Below are 26293 nucleotides of genomic sequence, written 5' to 3'. Positions count from 1 at the left end.
TCCAGCTTCATCAACGCTTTGATTTCAACCATTTGAGAGACTACGCATACAACCTCACAGGGTTGTCCAGACTTCTGACCTACAGAACTCTGAGCTAATAAAGGCGTGTTGGTCTAAATTTGTTATACAACAATAAAAAATAAATATACTAGTAGTGCATAATGTTATGATGTTTAGACCCACAGTGTCATGAATAATAACATTTGAAGAAGACTACTTGTATGCATAGCTTAAAGATAAAACAAAACTTTATTTTCAAACTCAAAAAAAAAATGCACATACACTATTTAAAGATTCTGGTCATGGTTTGTGAATTAGGCAAATATGCTCTTATTGCTTCCCAAATATAAGGACTACAATGGTCACATTAAGAATGAGATCAATGCAGAGTTCTTGTTGTGGCTCACTGAGTTAAGAACCTGATACAGCGTCTGTGAGGATACAGGTTCAACCCCTGGCCTCCCTCAGTGGCTTAGGACCCAGCATTGCTACAAACTGCAGCACAGTTCACAGATGTGGCTCAGATCCAGTGTTGCCTTTGCTCTGTGTAGGCCACAGCTGCAGCTCTGATTCGACCCCTAGCCTGGGAAATTCCATATAACACAAGTGCAGCAATAAAAAGAAAAAAAGAAAAGAATGAGATAATGCTCATATTAAAAGGAAGGAAAAAATGATCTGAATATGCACTTACACACTCCCATAACATTTTCTAAAGCCCTCCCATGTGCCAGGCTCTGAGACACAAAGGTGAACAGACATAAAGCTATATTCAAGCTGCTCACAGTGCCTGGCATAGTGCAAGTTATTCAATAAATTAAATTAATGTATTGAGTTGATTTAATGAATGAATTTTAAATGAGTATAACAGGAAAGCAGACATAACCATAATGACAATACACTTATAAATGCCTTAATTTGGATATTATGGTATTATTCCACATTCATATGGAATGTTCCAGAAAGTTATTTTTTTATAAGAAAAAAAAAGCTTTAGAAAAAAATTATTAGTTAACTCAATTTTACAAATATTTGATTAAACTGAATTTCTTACTGCATTTCCAAAAACACTGTATCTAGCACTGTGGATGACCAGAGTAGGGCCTTATATTTGTTGATCCAACTTTTATTTGGGTAAATTGATAATGTCATTGCTCCATGAATATTTCTCAGATTCCTCCCAATATACTTTACATATTTGAACTATCATCTGCTTTTCCTTCCAGAAGCCAGAACCTATGGCTCTTTTTCAGAAGAATGCTGTCAGGACCCTAATTTGCCCATAAGCATCAAGACCCAGAGGTGGATGGGAATTTATGTCCCCTCAGGGAAGCCCACAATCAATGACTGGTAAAGCAGTGAAAGCTTTAGCATTTTTGCTTTGGGATAAGACTACTTACAGGTACTGCCTACACTGCAAGGATCCTCTGAGAGATCAGGCTAAAGCTCAGCTACCCTGAGCAGGACTTTGCCTCAGAAGACACCCTGGCTGGGCTTCCTGCCCATCTGATTCCTGTTTCTCCCAACAATTTACAGTTTCTCATAGAAGTACCTCCTAAATAAATCATTTGCAGATAGATCCCTATCTCAGTGTCTGCTTCTGGGGAACCTGATTTATATATTAATCTTCTTGGTATTGTTTCTGTTTGCCTTAAGGCCCAAGGTAGCAGTAGTGGTGTATTAGAAAACATATGGAATAAATAGGAACACTTTCATTTTGTTAGCTTGGGCTGGGACCAACAGATATGGGTAAGAATTCCATACTCACTAATCAGAAAATTACTCAAAATTATGGAGGACTTAAAATACCACATGAGGTAATCCTAGATTAGATAATATCTGTGACATGTTGTGAAAAGGTAAATCCTAATTCAGGGCATTAGACGCATCTGGATAGCTGATTAAAAATGTAGATCCTCAGGTGGCGGGGACAAACCACAGCAGTCATCTCAGGATCCAGAGGGAGGTGTGGACTGCCACCACTAGGGGTCTGTGAACAGGCTCTGCCTGCAGCCCCCGTCATTACAGATGTCAGCCAAAAAGAGGGCACTGCAACCGAGCACCACCTGTTGTTGGTCTCACTCCACTGGGAACACACCTACCCTGCTGCTGTCACTGCCAAACACCTGGGCAGCACCCACACATGCTTGATCATAGTCTCTTCACAGGACCCTGCAACTAGAAGCAGCCTATATAGCATGGGCTAAGCAGAACGGGGTGCTTCTTGCATGGACTACAGGTGGCAATGGCAAACCACCACAGTTATGTCTGACTCCAGAGGTAGGCATGGCCCACCACCGCTAGGGGTCCATGAACAGGCACCAGCTGTGGCCCCAGTCTCCTCAGAAGGCACCACAGAGGAGGGCATTGTAACTGAACATCACCCGTTGTTGCTCTCACTCACCTGGAAACTCACAGACCTTGTCACTGCCACTGCCAAATGCTCTAGGCATCACCTAAATCTGCATGGGCCTCAATACCACATCCCAGGGCCCTGCAACTAGGAGTAGCCTGTGCCACCTTCCTGTAGGTCCTTGCTACTGTCAAGAGACCAGCAACTGGGCACTGACTACTAGCCCAACCCATTGCCTCCTTCTCCCTGGAAACACTCAGCACCCTGAGGATAACAGCCTGCTCACACCAAAGAAACAGCAGATATCCAAACTCCCATGCCAAAAATAAATACTAACCTCCTACAAAATACAAAGGGCCATTCTTGAATAGAAATAGCCCTCTAAGACTACAGTTTGGTTTACCTAAACTCACAGAAAAAGAAAAATATAAGCAAAATGCAGGAGCTCAGAAACCATTTCAAATTAAAAGGACAGGAGAATTCCCCTGAAAGAGCAAACAATGAAATATACCTCTGCAGTCTAATAAACATGGAGTTCAAAACAGAGATCATGAAAATACTGAAGGAATTAAGGCTGAATATCAAGGAAATAAGGGCAGATATGGACAGAAATTCAGTAATGCAGATTCCTTTAGAAAGGAACTAGAAAATATAAGGAGGAGCCAAGAAAAAATTAGAAAATTCATTTGCAGAGATGCAAACTTAGCTGAAGGCACGAAAGAGCAGAATGAATAATGTGGAGTAACGAATTAGTGACTTGGAAGATAGAATAGTGGAAATCACCCAATCAGGACAGCAGACAGAAAACCAAGTGAAAAAACATGAGAGCAATATAAGAGATCTATGGGATAACATAAAGCAGGCCAGTAGGAGTTCCAGAAGGAGAAGAAAAAGCAAAGGGAATTTAAAATATATTTGAAGAAATTATGTCTGAAAACTTCCTAAATCTAAAGAAAATGGCTATCAAGATACAGGAAACATAGAGGGCCCCAAACAAGTTGAATCCAAACAGGTCTACGCTAAGACATATTATGATTTAAAAGAAAGCCAAAATTAATGATAAAGAGAGGATTCTAAAGGCAGCAAGAGAAACACAAAGCGTTAATTATAAGGGAACCCCCATAAGGCGATCAGCTAATTTCTCTACAGAAACATTATAGGCCAGAAGAGTGGTAAGATATATCCAAAGTTCTAAAAGGGAAAAATTTTCAGCCTAGAATACTCTACCCAGCAAGGATATCACTTAAAATAGGAGGAGAAATAAAGAATTTCTCCAATAAACAAGAGCTAAAAGGGTACAGCAATACTAAACCCTTTCTAAGAAGGCTTTTCTAAATTAAAAAAAAAGTAAGAAGAAATAGGATGGAGGAATCCATAATTGGAAATCAATCACTTAAATAAGCCAGTATACAGATCTAAAAGGGGAAAACACCTATTTTACAAAAACCTGTTGTAAAAGTGATGATAAACACAAGGAACAGCAAAGGACAAACATGAAGATGTTAAAAAAAAAAAGGACTTCAAAATCATAGAATGTGGGAAAGGAAAGAAAATCTAGACTTTTCTTTTTAATAATGTGTTTTAAGCCTATATGACTATCAGGCTAAAGCAAGCAGATATAGGAAGGAGTTAATTTACTTAAAAAACAGGGCAACCACAAATCAAAACCAAACATTACAGTCACAAAAACTAAAAACAAAAATACATAAGCATAAAACAACTGAAAATCACCCAACCAAAAAAAGAAAGGAACAAAGTAGAAAAACTTTCCTTGAAAAAGACACATGCACCCCTATGTTCATTGCAACACTATTCACAATAGACAAGACATGGAAACAATCTAAATGTCCATCAACAGATGAATGGTTTAAGAAGATGTGGTATATATACACAATGAAATACTACTAAGCCATAAAAAGGAATGAAATAATGCCATTTGCAACATGGATGGAACTAGAGACTCTCATTTTAAGGGAAGTAAGTCAGAAAGAGAAAGACAAATACCATATGATGCTACTTATATCTGGAATCTAATATATGGCACAAATGAAACTTTCCACAGAAAAGAAACTAATGGACTTGGAGAATAGACTTGTGGTTGTCAAGGGAGACGGGGAGGGAGTGGGATAGACTGGGAATCTTGGGTTAATAGATGTAAATTATTGCCTTTGGAATGGATAAGAAATGAGACCTTGCTGTATAGCATTGGAACTAGATCTCATCACTTGTGATGGAGCATGATGGAGGATAATGTGAGAAAAAGAATGTATATATATATATATATATATATATATATATATATATATGTGTGTGTGTGTGTGTGTGTGTGTATATATAGATATAGATATGTGTGTGTGTGAGAGAGAGAGAGACTGGGTCACTTTGCTGTACAGTAGAAAACTGACAGTACACTGTGAACCAACTATAATGGAAAAAATAAAAATCATTAAAAAAAATAATGTAGATCCTGCACAACCTTCCCATCCTAATGAAATACTCCTGGAAGAACAGTGGTGTTTTCAACAACTCTCTGCAGCATTTTATCACACTTTGGTCCCTAAAGTGGTACTGCTTAGACCTAGAGTCTCAGAGAATTGCTTTTAAATAAGTCTAGAAAATTCTTGCCACCAGCCTTTACCCAAGATCTTACCAACCTTTCACAAAAATTCTATTTCAAGCTCTTACTCCTCTAGTTATAGGGAATAAACCTAGTCCAAGAAGCATGTTTGAGAACAAATGCAGTATCAAACATGCTATCCTGTTCTGCTTTTCTTCTAACACTATTCTCCCATAGATCTTCCTTCATCCTTCAGTTATAAATTCATTTTCCTTATACACAAAGGAACACAAAAGGTACCATGAAATGAAGATGATGTCTACATTTAAAATTGCGTCTGGGGCCTGCTTGTCATCCTCAAAAAGCTCTGTTTATAAGACCAAGTTGAATTATTATCTTGAGGTTGATCTACCTCATACCACTTATGAAACCTCTCTCTTATGACTGGCTCAGCTTTACATGTTCTGAAATAATTTTGTAATTTACACGGGGATATAAAATCCCCAAAGAATGGACTGGATTCATGCTAACCAAACTCATACCTGAAGGATTTATACATTTAATGTCTACTTATTAATTATAATTAGGGAATACTTAGAAAATAGTAGTTAAAAGCACAGACCATCTGTCAGCTGTTTATAAGTGAATGCCAGATATCTTAGAAATGTGCGACCTGGCGTTCCCGTTGTGGTGCAGTGGTTAACGAATTCGACTAGGAACCATGAGGTTGCGGGTTCGGTCCCTGCCCTTGCTCAGTGGGTTAACGATCTGGCGTTGCCGTGAGCTGTGGTGTAGATCGCACATGCGGCTTGGATCCCGCGTTGCTGTGGCTCTGGCGTAGGCCGGCAGCTACAGCTCCGATTGGACCCCTAGCCTGGGAACCTCCATGTGCCGCAGAAGCGGCCCAAGAAATGGCAAAAAGACAAAAAAAAAAAAAGAAAGAAAGAAATGTGCGACCTTAGGTAAGTTACATAACCTCTCTAAGTTTAGTTGATTTTTTCATAAAGTGAGATAATTATAGGATTGTGGTGAGGATTAGATTTGTTACACACATAAAGCATTTTTGTAAAATGCTGGCACTATGAAGTACTTATAAATTATTGTTCTTGCTAAAAATCATCTCTATTCAAGACCTACTATTACAAATGACATCAGTGATAAAAATGGAATTAGACCTGTGTCATACAGGTCATAATCTAATGTAAAGAATAATGATGCTTTTCTTCAAAAAAAATTATTCATAAAATTTTGAATATGATTATATATAGTATTATTTTCCCTTAAATTATTCTCTATAAATCCAAATTTCTTTCATAAATAGAACAAATTATCTCATTACTGCCATATTATAATTTACATTATGGCATTTTTTACTAGCCACCTACTCATTATCTAGAGAATTATTAAACTTTAGACACAGTGAGAATAGGTAGAGGGCCTAAAGTTTCTCAAGCCCAACTTCCCACTCTGCAGAAATCTATCCCAAAGCATTCCTGGAAGTTAAATCATCCAGCTCATGCTGAGAGAACTCCAGGAATAAGACTTCTAACTGTTGAAGCAATTTCTTCCATTGACAGTCAAGCCTAACTACCTAAAATTTTCTTATATTCCCCTAAAATTTTCACACATTTTTGCTATGAATTAGGTTGATTAACTTCATTCTGATTTGAGGGTCAGTACCAAGGGTAAAAGTCTCCATGACTTATAACTACCAAGGACTATATATACACATTTATAAACCAATAATTTTTCCTTAAAATTACCTTAACATTGAATAAGAAAATGTATTATTTTACTCTTACTGATGAAATGTCAAAAAGTTAAATATATAGTGTTTTGAAATACTATAAATTTATATGCAATTATAAACTCATGATTTATTATAATTATTTTAGATTCCGTGAGGATTTGCTACTATGTACTTTCCTAGCTTGCTAATATACTAAACACTGCATACGTTGAATGACTTGTAATCTTGTTTTCTGTATTTAAGAGATTTATACTAAGAACTACTCCTTGATTAAAGAGGTATATGCACTCCCATATTTATTGCAGCATTATTCACAATAGCCAAGATATGAAAAAAAAAACCTAAGTGCCTATAAACAGATAAATGAATATAGAAGATGTGTATATACATGCACACCCTCACACACAATGGAATATTATTCACCTACAAGAAAGAAGGAAATCCTGCCATTTGCAGTAACATGGATAGACCTCAATAACATTATACTAAGTGAGATAAATGAGAGAGAAAGAAAAACACTGTTTGATATCACTTGCATGGGGAATCTAAAGACAAACTGGAAAAAAAGTTAAAAACAAATGTTGGTTACTAGGCACCAGAGGAGAGTGGAAGAATAGAAGAGATGTTATGTAAAGGTACAAACTTACAACTAGTAGATACATAAGTCCTGGAGATTTAATGCATAGCATAGTGATTATAGGCAACAATATGATATTATATCAAACTTGCTAAGTGAATAGATCTTAATTATTCCCACTAAAAAAAAGAAATGATGATTATGTGACATAATACAGCTGTTAGTTACTGCTAAAACAGCAATCATATTTAACATATGAAAACATGAAAACATCAACACTTTATACAATGTTATATGCCAAATATACTTTAATTGCAAAAATTTTGAAGCGCTGCTCATCCATTTGCCAGTAAATTTATATGTGACTTTTAAAATAATTGTGATATAAGGGACACTAATAATTGACCCTTACTATAATTTTCTGTGGATATAATTTCTCCTTTGCTAACTATAAGAGTCTTAAGGACAAAATTTGAGTATTATTCCCTTATTCATGTCACAGTGCCTGGAACATATTATGCACTCAAAAAGCAGGTTTTAGAATGAATGGGGAGGGTAGGAATAACATACACACACTATTGTATAAAATAGATGATTCACAAGAACCTACTGAATAGCACAGGAAAATCTACTCAATAGTTTGTAATAGCTTATATGGGAAAAAAGAATGGATATATTTGTACATATAATGGATTCACTTTGCTATATAGGTGAAATTTTTTATGATTTTTATGTTTTCCATTATAGCTGATTTACAGTGTTCTGTCAATTTTCTACTGCACAGCAAGGTGACCTAGTCACACATAAATTAATACAACATTGTATTAATATAACTGCACACCAATAAAATTCTAAAAGTAATGAATGAATGAACAAACAAATGAACAGCCTAGTTCTTGTTCCTGTTTATACCGTTTTCTTCCTGTGAATATGAGCAACCTTTTTTAAACTATTTGACCTTCAGTGTTTTTCTCCCTTACAAATAAGGACAGTAATAGAGAACTCATAAATTAGTTGTGAAAATCCAGTAATGTACGTGAAATGCTTTGAAAACTTAAAACTCCTATTCAAATATAACACTTCTATTTTAATCATTAATTTATCCTACAAAGCTGTTGCTTTCTTTGTGATTATTATCTACCCAATTCTATTGCTCTCCTGCACCTTCTTAGAAGATTTCAGGACATGCATCATTTTATTACGCCACCCTATCAAACATTTCTTCATTAATATCATTGCTAATACCCATTCTAATCCCGGACTTAACCTTAATTCCACTTCAAGTGTAGGCACAGTATATCTTCAGCTTAATAATTACACAAATTATCAACTTCTTATTCTTTAAACCACATCACCTTTAAGAACCTATCCTGCAGCCTTGTTTTGCCCACCATTTCAGTTATTCCACATGTTTACTTTGCACTAACTTTATCTGCCTTAACTTGTCTCTTTTCTTTGTTCAGAATTTGTTCTGGTTATCTCCTGCTGCATGTAGGACTAGCCCCCAAACTAGTGGCTTAGAACAGCAATAGTCAATTATTTTGTTACATTTTGGGCATGCCTCAGAGAGAGAGTTTCATTCTGCTCTATGTGGTATTAGCTGGAACACTTGATTGAAGCCTGGACATTCCACTTTCACACTGATTCACTTACATGGCTGGCAAGTGCATTCTGGGTGTTGGCTGGGAGCTCAGCCAGGACCAAAGATTGGGCCTCTCTCTGGCTACTTGGCTTTTACACAGCACAGTGGCTAGATTCAAGAGTGGGCATTCCGAGAGGACCATCCAGAAGAGCAGGAATTTTTTTTATAACTTAGCCTCAGAAGTTACATAGCAACTCTTTTGCCATACTCTACTAGTTGAGGCAGTACTGAAAGTCCTCTAGGAAATCAGAAATAAACTCTAATACTTGGTGAGAGCAGTGTCAATACCACATTGTGTGAAGAACACAGAGGATGAAACATCTAGTGGCAGATGTCTTTGGAAAACAATCTGCCACAGTCCACTCTCTGGCCACAACATTTCACATCTCCCACATGCAAAATAAAAGCAACCCCACTCTGAAGACTCCCAAATTCCACCCCATCATAGAATTAGCTCAACATCCAGAATCCTGTTATCTAATTCTAGTTCAGTTGTGGATGAGATTCCTCTGTTGTAGTTCTTTTGGTGGTTGGTTTGATCTTCTATTAAGATCACTAAGTCTTTCTCTATATCAGCAATAAAGCTATTTAGCCTCCTTATCATTCATATGTTCACAGGAGTAGCATTTTAATGTCCTTCAAGAATTTTTCCTTTGCCTTCGCAACTTAGCTCACCAGTGCAAGAGGCCTACTTTCAGCTTATCTCAGCTTTCAATATGTCTTCCTAACTAAGCTTGATCATCTCCAGCTTTTGATTTTAAGTGAGAGACACACCATTTCCCTACATTTGAACAGTTACAGGCCACTGTGGGTTATTAACTGACCTAATTTTAATACCATTGTGGGTCAGGGAATAGGGAAGCCTCAAAGAGGGGAGAGACTAGGAACTGCGAGTCAGTGGAACAGTCAGAAAACACCCACATTTACCAGCTAAGTTTACCCTCTTAAATGGATGCAGTTCATGGTGGCTCAATACAATTACAATAGTAACATCAAAGACCACTGACTACAAATCACCATAACACGTATAATAATAACGAAAAAGTTTGAAACATTATGAGAATTACCAAAATGTGACACAGAAGATAGGAAGTGAGAAAATACCATTGGAAAAAAAAATGGTGTGGGTAGACTTGCTTGACAGAGGGTTGCAATAAACCTTCAATTTGTAAAGAATGCAGTATCTGCAAAATGCAATAATGCAAAGTACAATAAAAGAGATATACCAGTATTATCACTCTATAAAAAAATATATATTTTCAGTAATTTTTTTTTTGGCTGTATCCATGACATGAGGAATTTCCTTGGACAGGGATCAAACTCAGGCTGCAGCAGTGACAATGCGGGGTCCTTAACCTGGTGCATCGCAAGAGAATTCCTATTTCCAGTCATTCTTTACACCTTACCTCCCATGTCAATAAAGTCCAATTTCTGCTTTAAGGCTATCACTCTACTTCTACTTCAGACTCTCTTATCCTTTACATCCTAAAATACTTTGCATCAGTTTTTCCCTCACCTCCCCCCATACACATAGTCAATCCCTCCTCAAATGAAACTTTTCCCATAGTCTTCAAAGATTCTTTAATACACAAAAAGTGAACAACCCAGAAAACTAGTAATTTGTATACTACATACAGGATAATTTAGCTATACTTATTAATTGATCATTCTCAAACGATACATAAAAATAATTTATTTGAAATATATATGAAACATCCAAAAAAACCAAAAATAACTTGAGATTAAAAAACTAACAAAGTTAACTCATTTTCAATAATAAAATTTCCACCATTTTTAATAATGCCATAAAATTTTTAAAATCTCCAAAACGGGTCTGATCAATTTTTGACTGTACTAAGAATTATCTTGCTTTTGAACAGCCCAAAAGCATTTCTAGAAGCTACAGAAAAACAACCAAAAATTATGTATTTATTGCAATAGGTTAATAGCACTCAGTAGGTGGGATGAACTGCATTTTGATAAACTCCATAGTATTTCTGAAGCTATAATATTAAAAGCCAATGAGAAAATAGAATAAATAATTAGTTTTCACACTACACTGATTTTTATATCAAAGGTATTGTTGATGTTTATTGAAAAAGTGAACAAAAATATCTTCATGGGATATGTTCAATTAACTTCTAAGATGAATTACATTCACTTCCTAAAATGATTTCCTGTGGGAGTATGATGCAGAAATCACCATGTTATTTTCATTAGAAATGATCTATACTAGCTACATAAAATAAGTCTTAGTACCTGCTATGTTCAGCCTGCAAATGTTGTCTTATCTGTTTGTATTGCTGAACCTATCATTCAAATATTTGATGTCAATTAAAATTGTGCTTTAAACTTCAGTTGCTGTTTTAATTTAAAAAAATCTTAAAATCATTTTTACTTACCATATGGAAGTGTATGTTCATATAAGGGAAAACAATTAAAATTTGAAAAGCAAAACAACATCTTTAACAAGCCTAGGCTTGTTTGCTCACACATTATTTTCTAAGTGAAGCCCTCACTGGTAACATTTTTGAAACAGATACAGAACACAAAATAAACTGCCAATCCTCCTTTTCTCTTGTTTTTCTCCACAGCATTTATACCATCAGGTATTTATTCTTTTTCTCTCTCTTCCTTCCTTCACCTATCAGTCTACTGATTTATCTCTTTATTCATTTATTAAATGTCTCGATCCTATAATTTTTGCTCTATAAAACGTTTATACACTGCTCTATCACAAATCCCTAAAATAGCCCTTAACACAGAAGAGGCTCTCAGGGCATATTTGTTAAGGGATTGATACAATGAATCCTATGTTGACAACATACACCACTTCAAAATTTTTCATAGGACTCTACTCAGTTTTTGCACGAGAATTAACTAAACACAATTTTCCTTTTATTTAGGACATTTAAAATTTTTCATTATTAGTATTCTTACATTACTAGACTTGATGATTAAAACTTTGGGCATATTATTATTTCTTAGGGTAATCCCAGCAGTAGAATTTTAGTGTTAAATGGCATGTAATTTGAAACTTTTGCCAGCCTCGCCTTGAGAATCACTGATATCCATTTACACTTCTACCACAATATATGAGAGGCCCCAGTTTTCCACACTCCCAATGTTTTCATTTAGTTTCCTTTTAAATGTGCTGAGTGTTTTCCTCCTCTAATGTTCAAAAACTGGTCAGTATGAGAGACAAGTGTTTAATTCCTTCTCCACCTAACAATTTTTGCTTTACCTGAGATGGATCAATCGCAGTTATTTACATATCCATGAATTAAAACTTGGTGCTTAAGAGTAGATTGCTTTATAATGTGATACACCTCATTTAATAATTTCTTCATTAAACGATTCAAATGTGGTTTTATTGGTTACACAACATTTAACGGTACATAGTATACTGATTGCAAATATACTTCTCCTCCTTAATTTAGACTAATGAAAATGAGCTTTATCTTTTTTAAATATCTGCAAAAAAAGACTTCATTGGAATAAAACAGAATCACTTCCATACTGTTAATAAAAATTCTAAAACAATCTGAAATAAATACATGACTGTAAAATGTTGAGTGACTGAATGACCTATAAATTTGTGATTCCCATGAGAAGAATATTATTCACACGCCGACCAAACTCATAACCAATAATCTCATTTATCAACCTCAGTTCTTAACACTTTCACCTACAAATATAAGATAGTCAGTAATCAATTTTGATTTTCCAATTATTCTATTTATAGGTAGAAAGATAACAATATACATGTTAAGTTCTGTAAGGCAACATGCTCAGTTCTTTCTAGTAATGTCATATCTCAAGGAACAAATATGCATATCATGCCCTGTAAATTAATTCAAACAATCTTATAGTTATACACACACACACTCTAACAGAAAATAATTTTATCTGGCTTGTAAAGAATTTTACAGAAAACCCCAAAAGGCTCTTCTCATTGGTACTAAGATAAAATAAATTACCAATGTTTAGATCAAATAATAGGGTTAAAAAAAACATTTTTTCTTATTTTCATAAAATAAACATTGACACATATAACCAACAGAACAATTATCATTTCACCTTTTGACTATGTAACAGTGATTATTTTCAGTCAAAAGACTTAACACTCTATTTGTCCCCAGGAAAATTAAATGGTATTAAGAATTTTAAATAGAAATGGGCTCTTCTCATTTTAGAATGAAGCATTGTTTGTTATATTGATCAGTAAAAACCTAACCTAAATAAAAATCAACCAAAAATGAGGAATCTGTTTAGAGATTCCTGACTTCTTTTCCTTGATTGGATCAATGTAACAAACAGAGTTAGGACAAATAGAAGTTAATCTTCAATTACCAAAATAAAGCATGGCTATTAACTGAATTGGCTCTGGTCACCTATTAAATCTTTTAGAGACATATTTTGGACTGTGCACTTTAAGATAGCAGCTTAAATTTAAAAGAATGAACAAGTCTATAATTATTACGGTATCTACATATGTCAGAGGAAATCAAATTTCATACATCATGGCACCAGGTAATAGCTTCAGAAATCCATATGTTTTTTTCTAATGTGTTGATTATAGAGGCATATGGCGTTTCTGCTATCATTTCTTTGAAGTATAGGCTACTTTAAGATACAGAATGGCAAATTTGATGAATTATTGGTTTAACAAATATGACAAACTATTTTCATTTAGCAAGCTGGCTAATTTACAGTTGTCTAGTGACTTTGACAGTCCATATGTCTTTGACCTCCAAATAATAACTGTCTTCGTAATGAAGATATTCCACTCTCCCAAATTCTTTCAGAAGCTATAGTTGGCTCGGCATGAAGAAAAAACATGTTTCATATTATAATAAGATTTTATACTTCTAAGGAGCTTTAGAAGTTCTGTAAATGACTTTGAAATATAGCTTTATTAAACTTTAGTATTCTCATGAGAGCCAAGTAGGTGGCAAATATTATCTCAATTTTGTAAAATAGAAATGAGTGAGACAGTTAGTGAATTTATTTGCCCTAGGCTAAATACTGAAGCAACAAAAAGTCAGAGTGCCAATCCTGGCACTTAACTGAAATTCTTCCTATGCACTCCATCTATAATAATTTTTATGGAGAAGAGAGTAAAATCAAAGATAAAAAAATCTTCATAAAATATGAAGATCAACATAATCTATTTCAAGAGACTCTGGAATAGATATTTATTTGTTCCTTAATTGACTGTGTTTGGTTATGATGACAGTGACGGTACCAACTTCAAAGAACTAATTTCCCTGCCCGGCTTCTGGGTGACCACGTACTGACTGTGGTCAGGGACACACTAAAGGGGTTTGAATTCACCTTCAAAACAAAGCTAAAACCTGACAAAATCAACAATGGTCCAATAACCCAAGAGAAGAAAAGGAAAATAAGGAAAGTTAAATTTGGACCTGAAATGGAATTTTAATTTGGTAATACACCTGATTTTTGAAAGGCAATGAAAAACAAAGCAAGCCTCTGTGGATCTCACATCTTCAAGTATTCTTATTTGTTTGAATTTTCATATTCTCCTGCTTTGATTTTTCATTGAAAACTCTTAAGTTTCTCCATTCTATTTCATTTTTCCCTTTATGGTCTCATAAAGATTCATTACAATAGTTTGCTGGTTTAGTAGCAACACATTTGTAAATTACTGTGGAAAACAATTGTTCCTATTTTTTATCTCCTCCTGTGTGAAATAACATACTTACTGATTTATCTTCATTACCAGAGGAAGTTATTTCATTCAATTTTAATACAAAAATGCTACTACTAGTAGCTGAACTAGCCCCAATTTTAAAATTCAAAATTATAGCTTGAATTTTAACCCCCAAATAAATGTTTACCTTTTATATGGTTGCTTTCTTATTACTTGAGAAAAATTAAAATAATTCCATGAGACTGGTGTGATGTATATCTTAACTACCAAATCAGTAGTTATTTTTCCTCTAACTATAGCATATTAAGAGGTTTTTTTTCTCCAGTAGAAGATGGCTTATTAGCTTTCAGAAAATTAGTAAAATTATCTTTAGTAAAATTAAAAGACAGACAACTCCAAACAAATAATCTTACAGTTGAAAAAATATCTAAAATCTTTCACTAAATAAGTGGGTATTTTTTTGTTGTTTTGTTATTGTTCTGCACAGTTGACAGAGACATGGCAAATGTATGTTTACAACTATCTATCTTAATAAGGAAACCTTAGGTTTTTTCCCCAAGCCCCCCACGATCTTTAAAAGAACAGTCTATACTTACCAGGTCCATCAATCATTTTGTCCAGGCACCGAGGAGTTGTGCTAAGAAAAGAGGCGTGTTTTATCTTAGCTACAAAGCTGCGAGGTGGCATGTATTTATGTTGAACTTGGGACATCGCATATGATTTTTGTACATCATAGGCTCCTGGAGCTGGAACACCCTGAAATGAATTTCAAAGGACAAGTATAAATATTATATAGAAAATTTCCAAAAATATATAGCATAAACAATCATACTAAGCAATGGTATAAGTAGAAAAATATGAAATTTTTCTTTAATTAATCATTAAAAATAGAAATTTAAGAGTATCTGCAAATCTATGCCCTGCTTATAAAAGTATAAATTAATTCACTTGTCAAAATTTAAGATAAAGTAAGCAGAATTATGAAGTATAGGTTTGCATCCTTTTTTAAAAAAGCATTCATAATATAGATCAAACTCTAATTTTCAAATTTCATAATGAAAATAAAATCTTATACAGAAATGAAAGCAGTGATTATTTGTTTTCTTAAGCAGCTAAACTATTCCTGCTACACTATCTTATGTGAGCATACTTTAGTCTACAAAAGAGACTGTTTATTTCATTTCAATGGATTTCAATTAAGTTAAAAGGCTTCCCTTTTCATCATTTATGGCTCTTTACATGCTCTACAGTTACATTAACATTTTTAATCAACATAAACCATATGGATATTAATAACTGTAATAATAATTCTAAACTAAATTAAATAAAATATATTTATATATTTGTTGTACAATTAACGTCTGTAAACCATTAGCTAATTACCTCAATGAAAATTTTTAATTCATTTTCTTCAAATTATTTTAAAATATAACATATTATATACAACAAATCTGTTCATCAGTCTTATGTATAGAGACCAAACTTTTTAAGTTTTAACAATTTTCTGGAAGGCAGGAGACTTGTATTGTGGCTAAGGGTGTGGACTCTAGCACTAGACTTCTTTGATTCCAAATATCTCTCCTTACTTTTTGTGGGACCCTAAGCAGGCTACCTAACCTCGAATTCTCAATGTCCTCATGTTTAAGTGGGAAAATAATAGAATTTATATCATATATCATAGGAATGTTGTGAGGATGGAATAAGTTAAAACAAGTAAAATACTTAGATTGGTCCCTAATTCTATAAATGGGTTAGCTAAATCTTAGTCTTCCACAAAAGCCACTTTCAACATAAATAAACAAGCCTGAACAATTAGGGTCTGGGCTAACAGAGAAGAATTAATGTTTGAAAGAAGTCCAACAAATTTGGACACTGAGAAGGCATGCTTTTGAAGCGCATCTAGGAGCCACACTTTATAAAACATACTTTCTCTTATTCTTTACATCCCTATTACCAACCTCAAGGACAAGCCAACAACATTCTCTTCCACTTCCAAAGAATCACTAAATATGGTTAAGAATACTGATCATTTTTGTCAAATGAATGATATTTGGCATTTATATAGCACCTTATATAGTCAAAGTGTTTTACAGTCATTATTATTTGACAGTCTTTCATCAATGTAAATAAACATAGTTTATAATCTGGCAACAAATCTAAGCACTTTGGGGCAACCACATACCCAAGAAAACGTACTCAATAGCAAATTCTTTGACTAGTACATAGAAATAAGAAAAACTGGAAAACCCCATATTTCTGGTTTGAGTATGTGTCAAACACAAAAGCCACAATCTGTAAGTCAACTAGGAAAGGTCAGCAGCTATTTTCTTCTTGTCTGCATCTGGAGGGTATTTTGTAAATGTAGGCTCTGGATAAGCAAAAGTAGCAATAGCTCCAAAGATGACTTTTGGATGTTTGGGGGCTGCTTCTGTGGCAAGTGAAAGGAGAGTGAAAGAGAGCACAAAAGCAGAAGAAATACACACTAAATATGGTGTATTTCCTAATATTATTTAGAAAAGCTTTACAAAGATCTTGATTATTCCTATAATGTATTTTAATTTTCTTATCAAAAGCTATTACTGTTCCTGCTTCTCTTAACATCCTGCCTGGAGTCACCATCTAGTGCCTAGTCTAGATATGACTGATGGGTTTGGCTGCTGCCACACCAGAACCTTTTTTTAAATGCCTTGAAACAAAGGCATTTGCACTAGTTTTCTTCAACAATAGTGTTTCCCAAATAGAAAACTCCATAAACTAGTTACCCTAAATTTCAGCAGACTCACCTAGGTGGTATACTACCCTCAGTCATGACTACCACCTTTGATAGAGGTTTTCTGCTTCTCTGAAAACGTATTCCCTACTTGTATTCTTTATTGGTATTTCTGTGCTCTTCTTACTCACCTTCAACTCCCATTTGATCTGACCAAGAGATTCATATGTGAAATAAATTTCCTAGGCTAATGATTAGCAAGACAAATCTGAATTCTCACCTGGCAGCAATATCTATAAACAGTACTCTATATACCACTGCAGGGAAAATCAGAGTGTATAGGTAAGATCATCAAATCCCTGTTGACGATCAGAGAAAATAGGTAAGACACATGATGAGTGGATATAAGAGACATTTCTCAGGCTTTTTTTAATCCAGTATTTGAATTATATTCCTGTGTTAAGGAAATTCCACCTGCTCTGCAACAGAATCTAAGTCCTAGCTCAAAAGCTAAAACTACACAATTCTCATCTTCCTGGTCTAATTTTTTTTTCTTTTTTGGCCAACCCACAGCATATGGAGTTCCTGGGCCAGGGATCAAATCCAAGCCACAGCAACACCAGATCCTTTTAATCCACTGTGTCAGGTCAGGGATTGAACCTGTGCCCTGGAGCTGCAGAGATACCACTGATACCATTGTACCACAGAAGGAACTCCTTTCCTGGTCTAATATTTAAACACAAGACACTAATCTAGGTCATATGTTCAAATGCCAGCCTTTCAACTGGCAGCAAGTTATTCAAAAAATACATAAAAAATAAAAATTCCATTTGAGATGTTATTTTATTTTTAATTTAAGTAAACTGAATTTTTAAAAGTCCATTGTAGTGAGTGCAATGACAGTGCTAGCAGCTATGTCCAGTTTCCAGAGGCAAAAATGGGAGGACAAACTGAAACAATTATAAACTGAAGGGAACTGCCATAAAATGTCTGATGAAATCAAAGCTATGCCTCAATGCAAATTAAAGGCAAGTCTAAGGTATCCTTACTTCATCTGGAAAATGAGAGCCCACCTAAAAATGACATAACTAACCATAGAATTAAAATGATTGAAATATGACAAATTCTTAGAATGGTATCTGAAAAAAAAATTAAGTCAATAAAAACCTCAACTAAATACAGTCAGAAGATCACCCTATGACAAAAGCAGAGCCCACGAGGAAAAAGACCCTCTTCTTTCCTGGCAAGGACTCAGCCAATGAAATGCCATGGACTCTGTTTTCCCACAATGCTCCCAACTTCTTTTCCTCTCTGTATAAGTGTCCTCTTTCCCTTGCCCTGCAAGGACTTGCACATGACTTGTCGAGACAAGTCAGACACCATGCAATTCTCTGTTTATCTCATATAAACCCACCTATGCCAGAGAAATATCAGGCAGTCTGTTTAGGTCAACGTACTTGATATATAACAAGCACTAGTGTTTGCTTTCATTGCCATCATCATTGTTATTAGCATTGTTATTTCTATTAGTTGTGCGACTACATGAAAGTCTCAGTGATCCTTTGCTGCAGGGGGATTCCAACAGGATATTTAAAAGAAAAATTCCTAGTATTTTAAGCCCCAAATAACCCATAACAACAACAAAATCAAAAGTAGTTAAGTTGTTAGGAATCTCATGATGACAGTCTACAAGGCAGTTAAAAAAAAAATCCCTGGTGTCAGCCAACTTAAAAGAAAGGCAGGTGACCCTGTTTGCATTTTGGTAAAAACCATTTCCCATGTTTTGTGATTTTATTCAATCATGTCAAGTTGAAGCCCTACACAATTTCCCAAGCCCAGAATCCTAAAATAAGCTACTTAAAATCCAAGCATAATTGACCTGTGGCCCCAGATGCCAGCTCCCCATTTCACAAAATTCATTATTTTTCTCATCCTTGTTTCCTGCCATTTTGACATGTAAAATTTCCTATGTCCTCTGACCATGGACATATTAAACTGCATGTGTGCTCTTATCTTCCAAAACTCTACTTACCAAACATCAATTAAAAACCCCAGCCCTAGTCAGAAATGGAGCATTTGATTATTGAGTTGTCTCCCAAGCTGTAGCACAATGCAAATAAAGATTGAACTTGAGTTTCAGCCTCAGAATAAATTGTCCTTTTACCACACTATGATAAAAGATTTGGAGATGTCTTTATTTCACTTTTTTTTTTCTTTTTAGGGCTGCACCAGCGGCATATGAAAGTTATTGTGTTAGGGGGTCAAATCAGAGCTACAGCCGCTGGCCTAAGCCACAGCCGCACCAGATACTTTACCCACTGAGTGAGGCCAGGGATTAAACCCACATACTCACAGACACTATGTTGGCTTCTTAATCCATTGAACCACAATGGGAACTCCCACATTTTATTTGTTAATGATAGTTTCACTGGATACAGAATTCTTAGTTGACTTGTTTATCTCTCAGAATCTTGAATAAATAATTTCACTGATTTTTGGCCTTTACTTTTTCTGATGATAAAGTTATAATCACATTATTTCCACTGTATATAATAAGTTGTTTTTCATTTTCAAGATGTTCTCTGTTTTTGGCTTTTAGCAGTCTATGATGTGCCTAAGTGTGTGTTCTCTTTATATTTATCTTACTTGCAGCTCTTTGAATTTCCTAGATTCATATATTCATGTTTTTTCATTAAGTTTGGAAAGTTTTCAGCTATCATTTCTTCAAATATTTTTTTCTGCCCCTTTCTTCCCCACCTCTCTTTCTGGGGCTGACATTACATATTTGTTGGAATACATAACATTGACCCACAGGTTTCTGAAACTGCTCATTTTTTCAGTATTTTTCTCTCTTTTCTTCAGACACCATGATTTCTATTGATTTTTTATTTAATTCACTGATTCTATGTTGTCATCTCCAATCTGCTCTTAAGTCTAGTTGGTGAATTTTTCATTTACATTACTGTACCCTTTTTCTGTTCTTTTTGCTTGCTTGCTTCCATTTCTCTATCATGATTCCTTATCTATTGAATGTCATGTATTTTACTTTAGTTATTTAAACATAAATTTCATTAATTCTTTGAACGTATTTATGACAGCTGCTTTGAAGCCTTCACCTGTCAAATACACCATCTAACCTTACTGGAGTTGGTTTCCTTTGGCTGTTTTTCTCCCCTAAGTATGAATCATCCCTCCCTATTTGTATACCTAATAAATTTTGGTTGAAAAACAGACATTTTAAATAGCATATTAAGTCTAGATTTGGGTTTTATTTAATAAAGATAATTGTCCATTGTTGTCCTAAGCTTTCGAATTTATTAAGAAAATGAATTTTTTGTTTATTGCTTCAAGATTCTGTAGAGATATCTTTCTTTAAAGTTTTGATATTTGCTATTTATGTCATTTCTTATTTTCTTTATAAGTAACATCACAAGGTAGTCAATTCTACTGTTTATTTTAAAGATAGATCTATAGAGATAAATAAAATAGGTTTATCTGTACTTTCAAATTTGTTTGTTTCTTCCTGTAGTCAGAATTTGCTGTATATATTTGTGGACTTCTACAAGAAAAAATTTAATTTTTATATTATTCTACTAAATTAAAATTTACCAGATAAATTTATAGTGACTGCTGATTTCTAAATTGCATTCTATATTTTATTTGTAAAAATACATGGGTCAAAGAAGAAAGAACAAGGAAAATCAGAAAGTAGAACCACATGTCAAAGAACATACAATATATCAAAATTTGTGAAATGCAGCTAAAACAGTGTTTGGAGATACACATATTTCTAAATGTTTATATTATAGAAAATAAGAGTGGTTTAAATTCAGTGATCTGGAGATGCTATTCCAGCACTTCCACCAATGAGTATGTCTTGGTAAACCTTTGTTACCTATCAAAAATGGTAAAATGTTAAAATCATAGTATTAAAGGTATAAAAGATTTGCAGAAATGAAGAGGAATTTATGTACTAAATTCAAAAATGGGAAAAGGCCTTCTAATATGAGTGTACATTGCATGCTGCTTTCTTTTTTTTGTCTTTTTTTTTTTTTTTTTTTTTTTGCTATTTCTTTGGGCCGCTCCCGTGGCATATGGAGGTTCCCAGGCTAGGGGTCGAATTGGAGCTGTAGCCACCAGCCTATGCCAGAGCCACAGCAACACGGAATCCGAGCCGCATCTGCAACCTACACCACAGCTCACGGCAACGCCGGATCGTTAACCCACTGAGCAAGGGCAACCTCATGGTTCCTAGTCAGATTCGTTAACCACTGCGCCATGACGGGAACTCCCCATGCTGCTTTCTTCTATACAGGCATCTACCCATATAGTCAGGGCAAGAGCTAAAGATTAGGTTTTTCATAGGCAGACAGATTATTCTAAGGGAAAGAGGAACTAGTTTAGCTTTCAAAGGTCACATAGTTTTCATAAGGGACTGAAGACTAGGGGAGCCCAAACTCATCACTGGTTCTTTACTATGGAATATTTCCTGAGTGCTAGAGCAGGCAAAAGGACAGAGGTATGAGCTGAAGAGACAGGATAAAATCTACAGTCTAATGATGCTTAGGAACCGAAATCACACTAGAACAAGGGCTCGCAACTAGTACAAGCCTCTTCTTTAAGATAATTGCCAAGTTTTGAATCTGAATAGCATTGGAAGCTAAAGAATGAGCTGAAAACTTGTGAAGGGTAGGACTTGCAGAGAATAAAAAAAAAAAAAGAAAGAAAGAGACTCTCAGGTACTCCACCAAAACCTCAGAAGAAAACATGAAGGAGGGTGCAAAGGGCTACAAGAGCAGAGGGGAATTTCAGACTTGCTGTGCTTAGGAGACAAATTCTCACGAGGAGAACAAGCCCAGAGCAGTATACACAGGTCTAATAATAATAGCCATGTGACAGAAAGTCATATACTTTATAAGAGTTAACATTCTAGGCAGTTAAACCAGTATAACTTCTTATAAATTATGAAATATTCTTCCATTTCTGTTTCAAAGTATTTATGTATATTTTGTATACACACACAGGCACACACATATACACAAAATGTTAGATAGCATAATATAGTAAATCACTCACCAACTGTGACTTGGGCTAAAATCAACTTTAAATATAAGTATGTTTTTGGGTAACTAGTTCTAGCTGTTATTTAATAGCTAAGTATATTCTGACCTAAAAGAATTTTTTTTTGGGGGGGGTCTCTTTAGGGCCACTTATGAAGGTTCCAAGGCTAGGGATCGAATCGGAGATACAGCTGCTACCCTACGCTACAGCCACAGCAACACAGGATCTGAGCTGCATCTGCGAGCTACACCCCAGCTCTTGGCAATGCCAGATCCTTAACCCACGGAGTGAGGCCAGATATTGAATCCGCATCTTCATGGGTACTAGTCAGGTTCATTAACTGCTAAGCCATGATGGGAATTCCTAAAATTTTAAAATACCAAATACATAATTATTAAAAAGTAATTTTGGAGTTCCTATCACGGCTCAGTGGAAATGAATCTGACTAGCATCCATGAGGACGGGTTTGATCCCTGGACTCGCTCAGTGGGTAAGGATCTGGCATTGCTGTGAGCTGTGGTGTAGGTTGCAGACAGAGGCTTGGATCATGCGTTGCTGTGGCTGTGACAAGGCCAGCGGCTACAGCTCCCATTTGATCCCTAGGCTGGGAACCTCCATATGCTGCAAGGGTGGCCCTAAAAAAAGACCAAAAACAAGTCATTTAGAGCTTTTTTACAATGAAACTTGTCATGTTAGTGAAGTGACTTAAGAAGACTTCAAGGGTACTTTCAATCAGAGCTTCGAGTCAAAATCTTTAATCGAATATATACAGTGAAAAAATTACAGGCCATAAATGTAGTGAAGTTTGCCTGAATATGCAGAAAACTTTGATTAAAGCAATTTACCAATATGTTTATCCAAGTTTTTTAATTTTGGCTTTATAGAGAAAAAAGGCATTTCGGATGATAATAAAATTATCTTTGTTTTGCATAGTGCAAAATTACAATTGCAAACATGTTACTCTTGCCATTTTTCAGCATTCCTGATATTCATCATTCTAAACATACACCTCTTTAAATATATGATTAGAAAAGAATAAATTATTTTAGAAAAGAATAACTTAATACATATGTGGTATAATATTAATCTTAATTGATAGTCAAAAACAGGAAATTTCATTTTCTATATTCTCCTGGCACAGTGAAAAAGACCCTTTAACCTAATGCTGTTTTATCAAATAAACTAGATTTTTTAGCTATACCATGATACCATGGCTCAGTTAAAAAAAAACAAAAACAAAAAAACTGCCAATGAATGAAATCAACGTGGGCAATACAACAATTGATTTCAACTAATTCCCCCAACATTTATACAATTCACACTTGAGTCACAAATTTCCAATTGTTTGCTATACATTTCCATTTCTTTTCTTATTAGAGTTGATTTAAAATGTTCTGTCAATTTCTGCTGTACAGCAAAGTGATATATATATATACACACACATTCTTTTTTTCACATTATCTTCCATCATGTTCCATCGCAAGTGATTGGATAGAGTTCCCTGTGCTATATATACAGCAGGATCTCATTGCTTATCCATGCCAAATGCAATAGTTTGTGTCTACTAACCCCATACATTTCCATTTTATTATTCTCAAATAACCTTAAAATAAAACTCATTATCTTCCCTTCCCCACCTACCCAGCCATCTATCCTTTCTCATCTACCTACAATAAATTCTTATCTAGCCAGACCTCAAAATAGAAATCTTACTCTCACTTTTCTTCACCTTTCTTTTCCACATCTAAAAATCAGGCCTCTCTTTACTACCATAGAGATCCTGGAAAGGGCTCTAAAATGCTACTTGACAACTGTACTGTCTTTTTAGTTCAACTGTCTCTTTACCAAAAGTCTTCCAGTCTCAAACCATTGGCATCTCAGTAGCAAATAAGTTACTGCACTAAAACAAGATAGGCATCTGCTGGAAGCATTCATTGGCTCCCAAGTGTCTATGGAGAAAAAAAAAAAAAAAAAAAAACGCAAAAGATTCTCCTTGATATGCAAAACCTTTTTAAAATTTGAAGGCAAATTTACAATGTTAAATCCCATTTCAAATGGAACATCTTCCATGAAGCATTCTTGATTAACCTAGCTAGAAGCACTATCTTTACTTTTAACTCTTCTATTCCTTACGGTTTGTATAAAGATATAAACATATAATAGCACATTAGACAAATATACCATATTTACTTGAATGTTTCTTTGACAATGAAAAAGCAAAAAAAGAACAAAGCCATCTGACAAAAAGGCAGGCAAGGTTTCCACATATAAGAATCTATGTACTCTATATATTTGCAGGCTAATTTTTCTTTTATTCTCTCAAATTAAAGCAATCAGGGAGCAGGACTCCAGGAGCGTAGGAGATCCACAATGACACTGGGCATCGGAGCCCTTTCATGCCTTCTATTTTATCTTAGATAATGAAACTCATCCTTATATTCTCAAGATACTGACCATAGCTCCTACCATAGAATTCTCATTTCAGAAATGAGGGTTAAAGGACAAAAAGGCAAAAACTATATTTAAGAGCTGAAACACGGTCCAAGAGGAACTTTCCTAGAGGACCAAACCTGTAAATTTGCTTTCTTCCTATTGGTTAAAACTCTGTCAAAAAAAAAAAAAAAAAACACCCTATAGTTTTAAGGGAACTTTTAAAAAGTAGTTGTTTTACCTGGGCATGTTGTTCTTCTAAATAAAATTGGATTCTGTTAGTAAGGAAGAAAAAGAGAATAAACATGGGGTTGGCAACTAGCAACCTCAGTCATAATACCTGCCTTTTAAAGTACTAGAACCATAAAAAAAAAAAATCAACTCACTTCTATAGTACTATCCAGGATATTAGACTGTATAAAAAGCTATTTCAACTCATGGCTTATTGACTTTGTTGTCTAATTCTTGCTCATCTTTTGGGTCTCAAATCTTCCCTGAATCCATTTGCTCTTACAATAGGCTTTCAGAATACATAGCTCTTAACTTTGCAGCCATTGTTATACTTTCAATTAAATGAGTATTTAATTATTTGTTTAATTTCATTCATTCCCATAGAAATGTAAGCTTCTTAAAGGTTCAGAAAGCATCTGTTCTGTTCATCATATCCTCAGTGATGGCAAGTTACTGCTACACAATAAGTGATCAATGAACTTTTTTAAATCATTGAGTAGAAATATGCTAATGAATAAATGAATTTATTAGGTATCTGTCTACCTGGAAGCTTTTTTTCGCCTATTGCTGAGTTTCCCCCATAAAGGTAGGGCTGGCATTATGCCTTGAAAGTATCTTTAACCCCTACAGTGCTTACATTTGCCTCACATATAAGCAGTTCTTTACCAAATGTCTGTTGTGTAAAGACTGTTCAAGTACTATTTTCCCTAAAGATATTCCGGTTTCCGATTAGCATAAATGTTATTCAAAATCTCAGCAATGATGTAGAAGTACAAATATTTCCACTCAAACTGATCAAGGACTAACTTTCGCAAAATCATTACAGTGTGTCTCCAGGTAGTTAAACTTGATTAATATTTTATGTGAGATATATTTCTTTCTCTTTGCTATCAAAAAAGTCGACTTTTACTTTGGATGCTTGAGCTTTTCATGAACACCTTTGACACTGGTTTTAAAGAAAATGTATATTTCAGCAGATTAGAGTAAAACAAGTGAAGAGAAATGGCCTCCATAACCTTCCTCTTCCTGTAAATGCTAATGTCACTGAGGCAGGGAAAAAAGCATAGATGATTAACAGTTATACTAGCTCTGATTGACATGATATCTTTTCCTCAGAGTTTTATCAATTCAGTAAAAATCCAAAAGTTAATTATTTTATAAGTTGACTGTGAAAAGGAAGAAAGTTAATATAAATGATTCCTTAAAAAGAACAGAATTACTTCCAGAGCCAGTTGGACAGGTTTGGATAAGGCACTAAAAATCATCTTGATAAACACAGAAACCTTAGAAGAGGTAAAATTTGAATGTGAT

General features: G+C 34.7%; 1 protein-coding gene across 1 annotated transcript in view; it reads right to left on the bottom strand.

Annotated features, from left to right (window-relative positions):
• Window positions 1-26293, bottom strand: part of STPG2 (sperm tail PG-rich repeat containing 2) — a 334050-nt gene that overhangs the window by 84547 nt on the left and 223210 nt on the right. The window contains exon 11 of the mRNA XM_047798146.1: window positions 15147-15306. Within this exon, the coding sequence (XP_047654102.1) occupies window positions 15147-15306 (160 nt within the window). The remainder of the gene's footprint in view (window positions 1-15146; window positions 15307-26293) is intronic.

This window comes from Phacochoerus africanus, chromosome 10, assembly GCF_016906955.1.
Source record: "Phacochoerus africanus isolate WHEZ1 chromosome 10, ROS_Pafr_v1, whole genome shotgun sequence".
NCBI lineage: Eukaryota > Metazoa > Chordata > Mammalia > Artiodactyla > Suidae > Phacochoerus > Phacochoerus africanus.
Note: the sequence above shows the minus strand (reverse complement) of the source record. Positions and strands in the feature narration are given on the sequence as shown.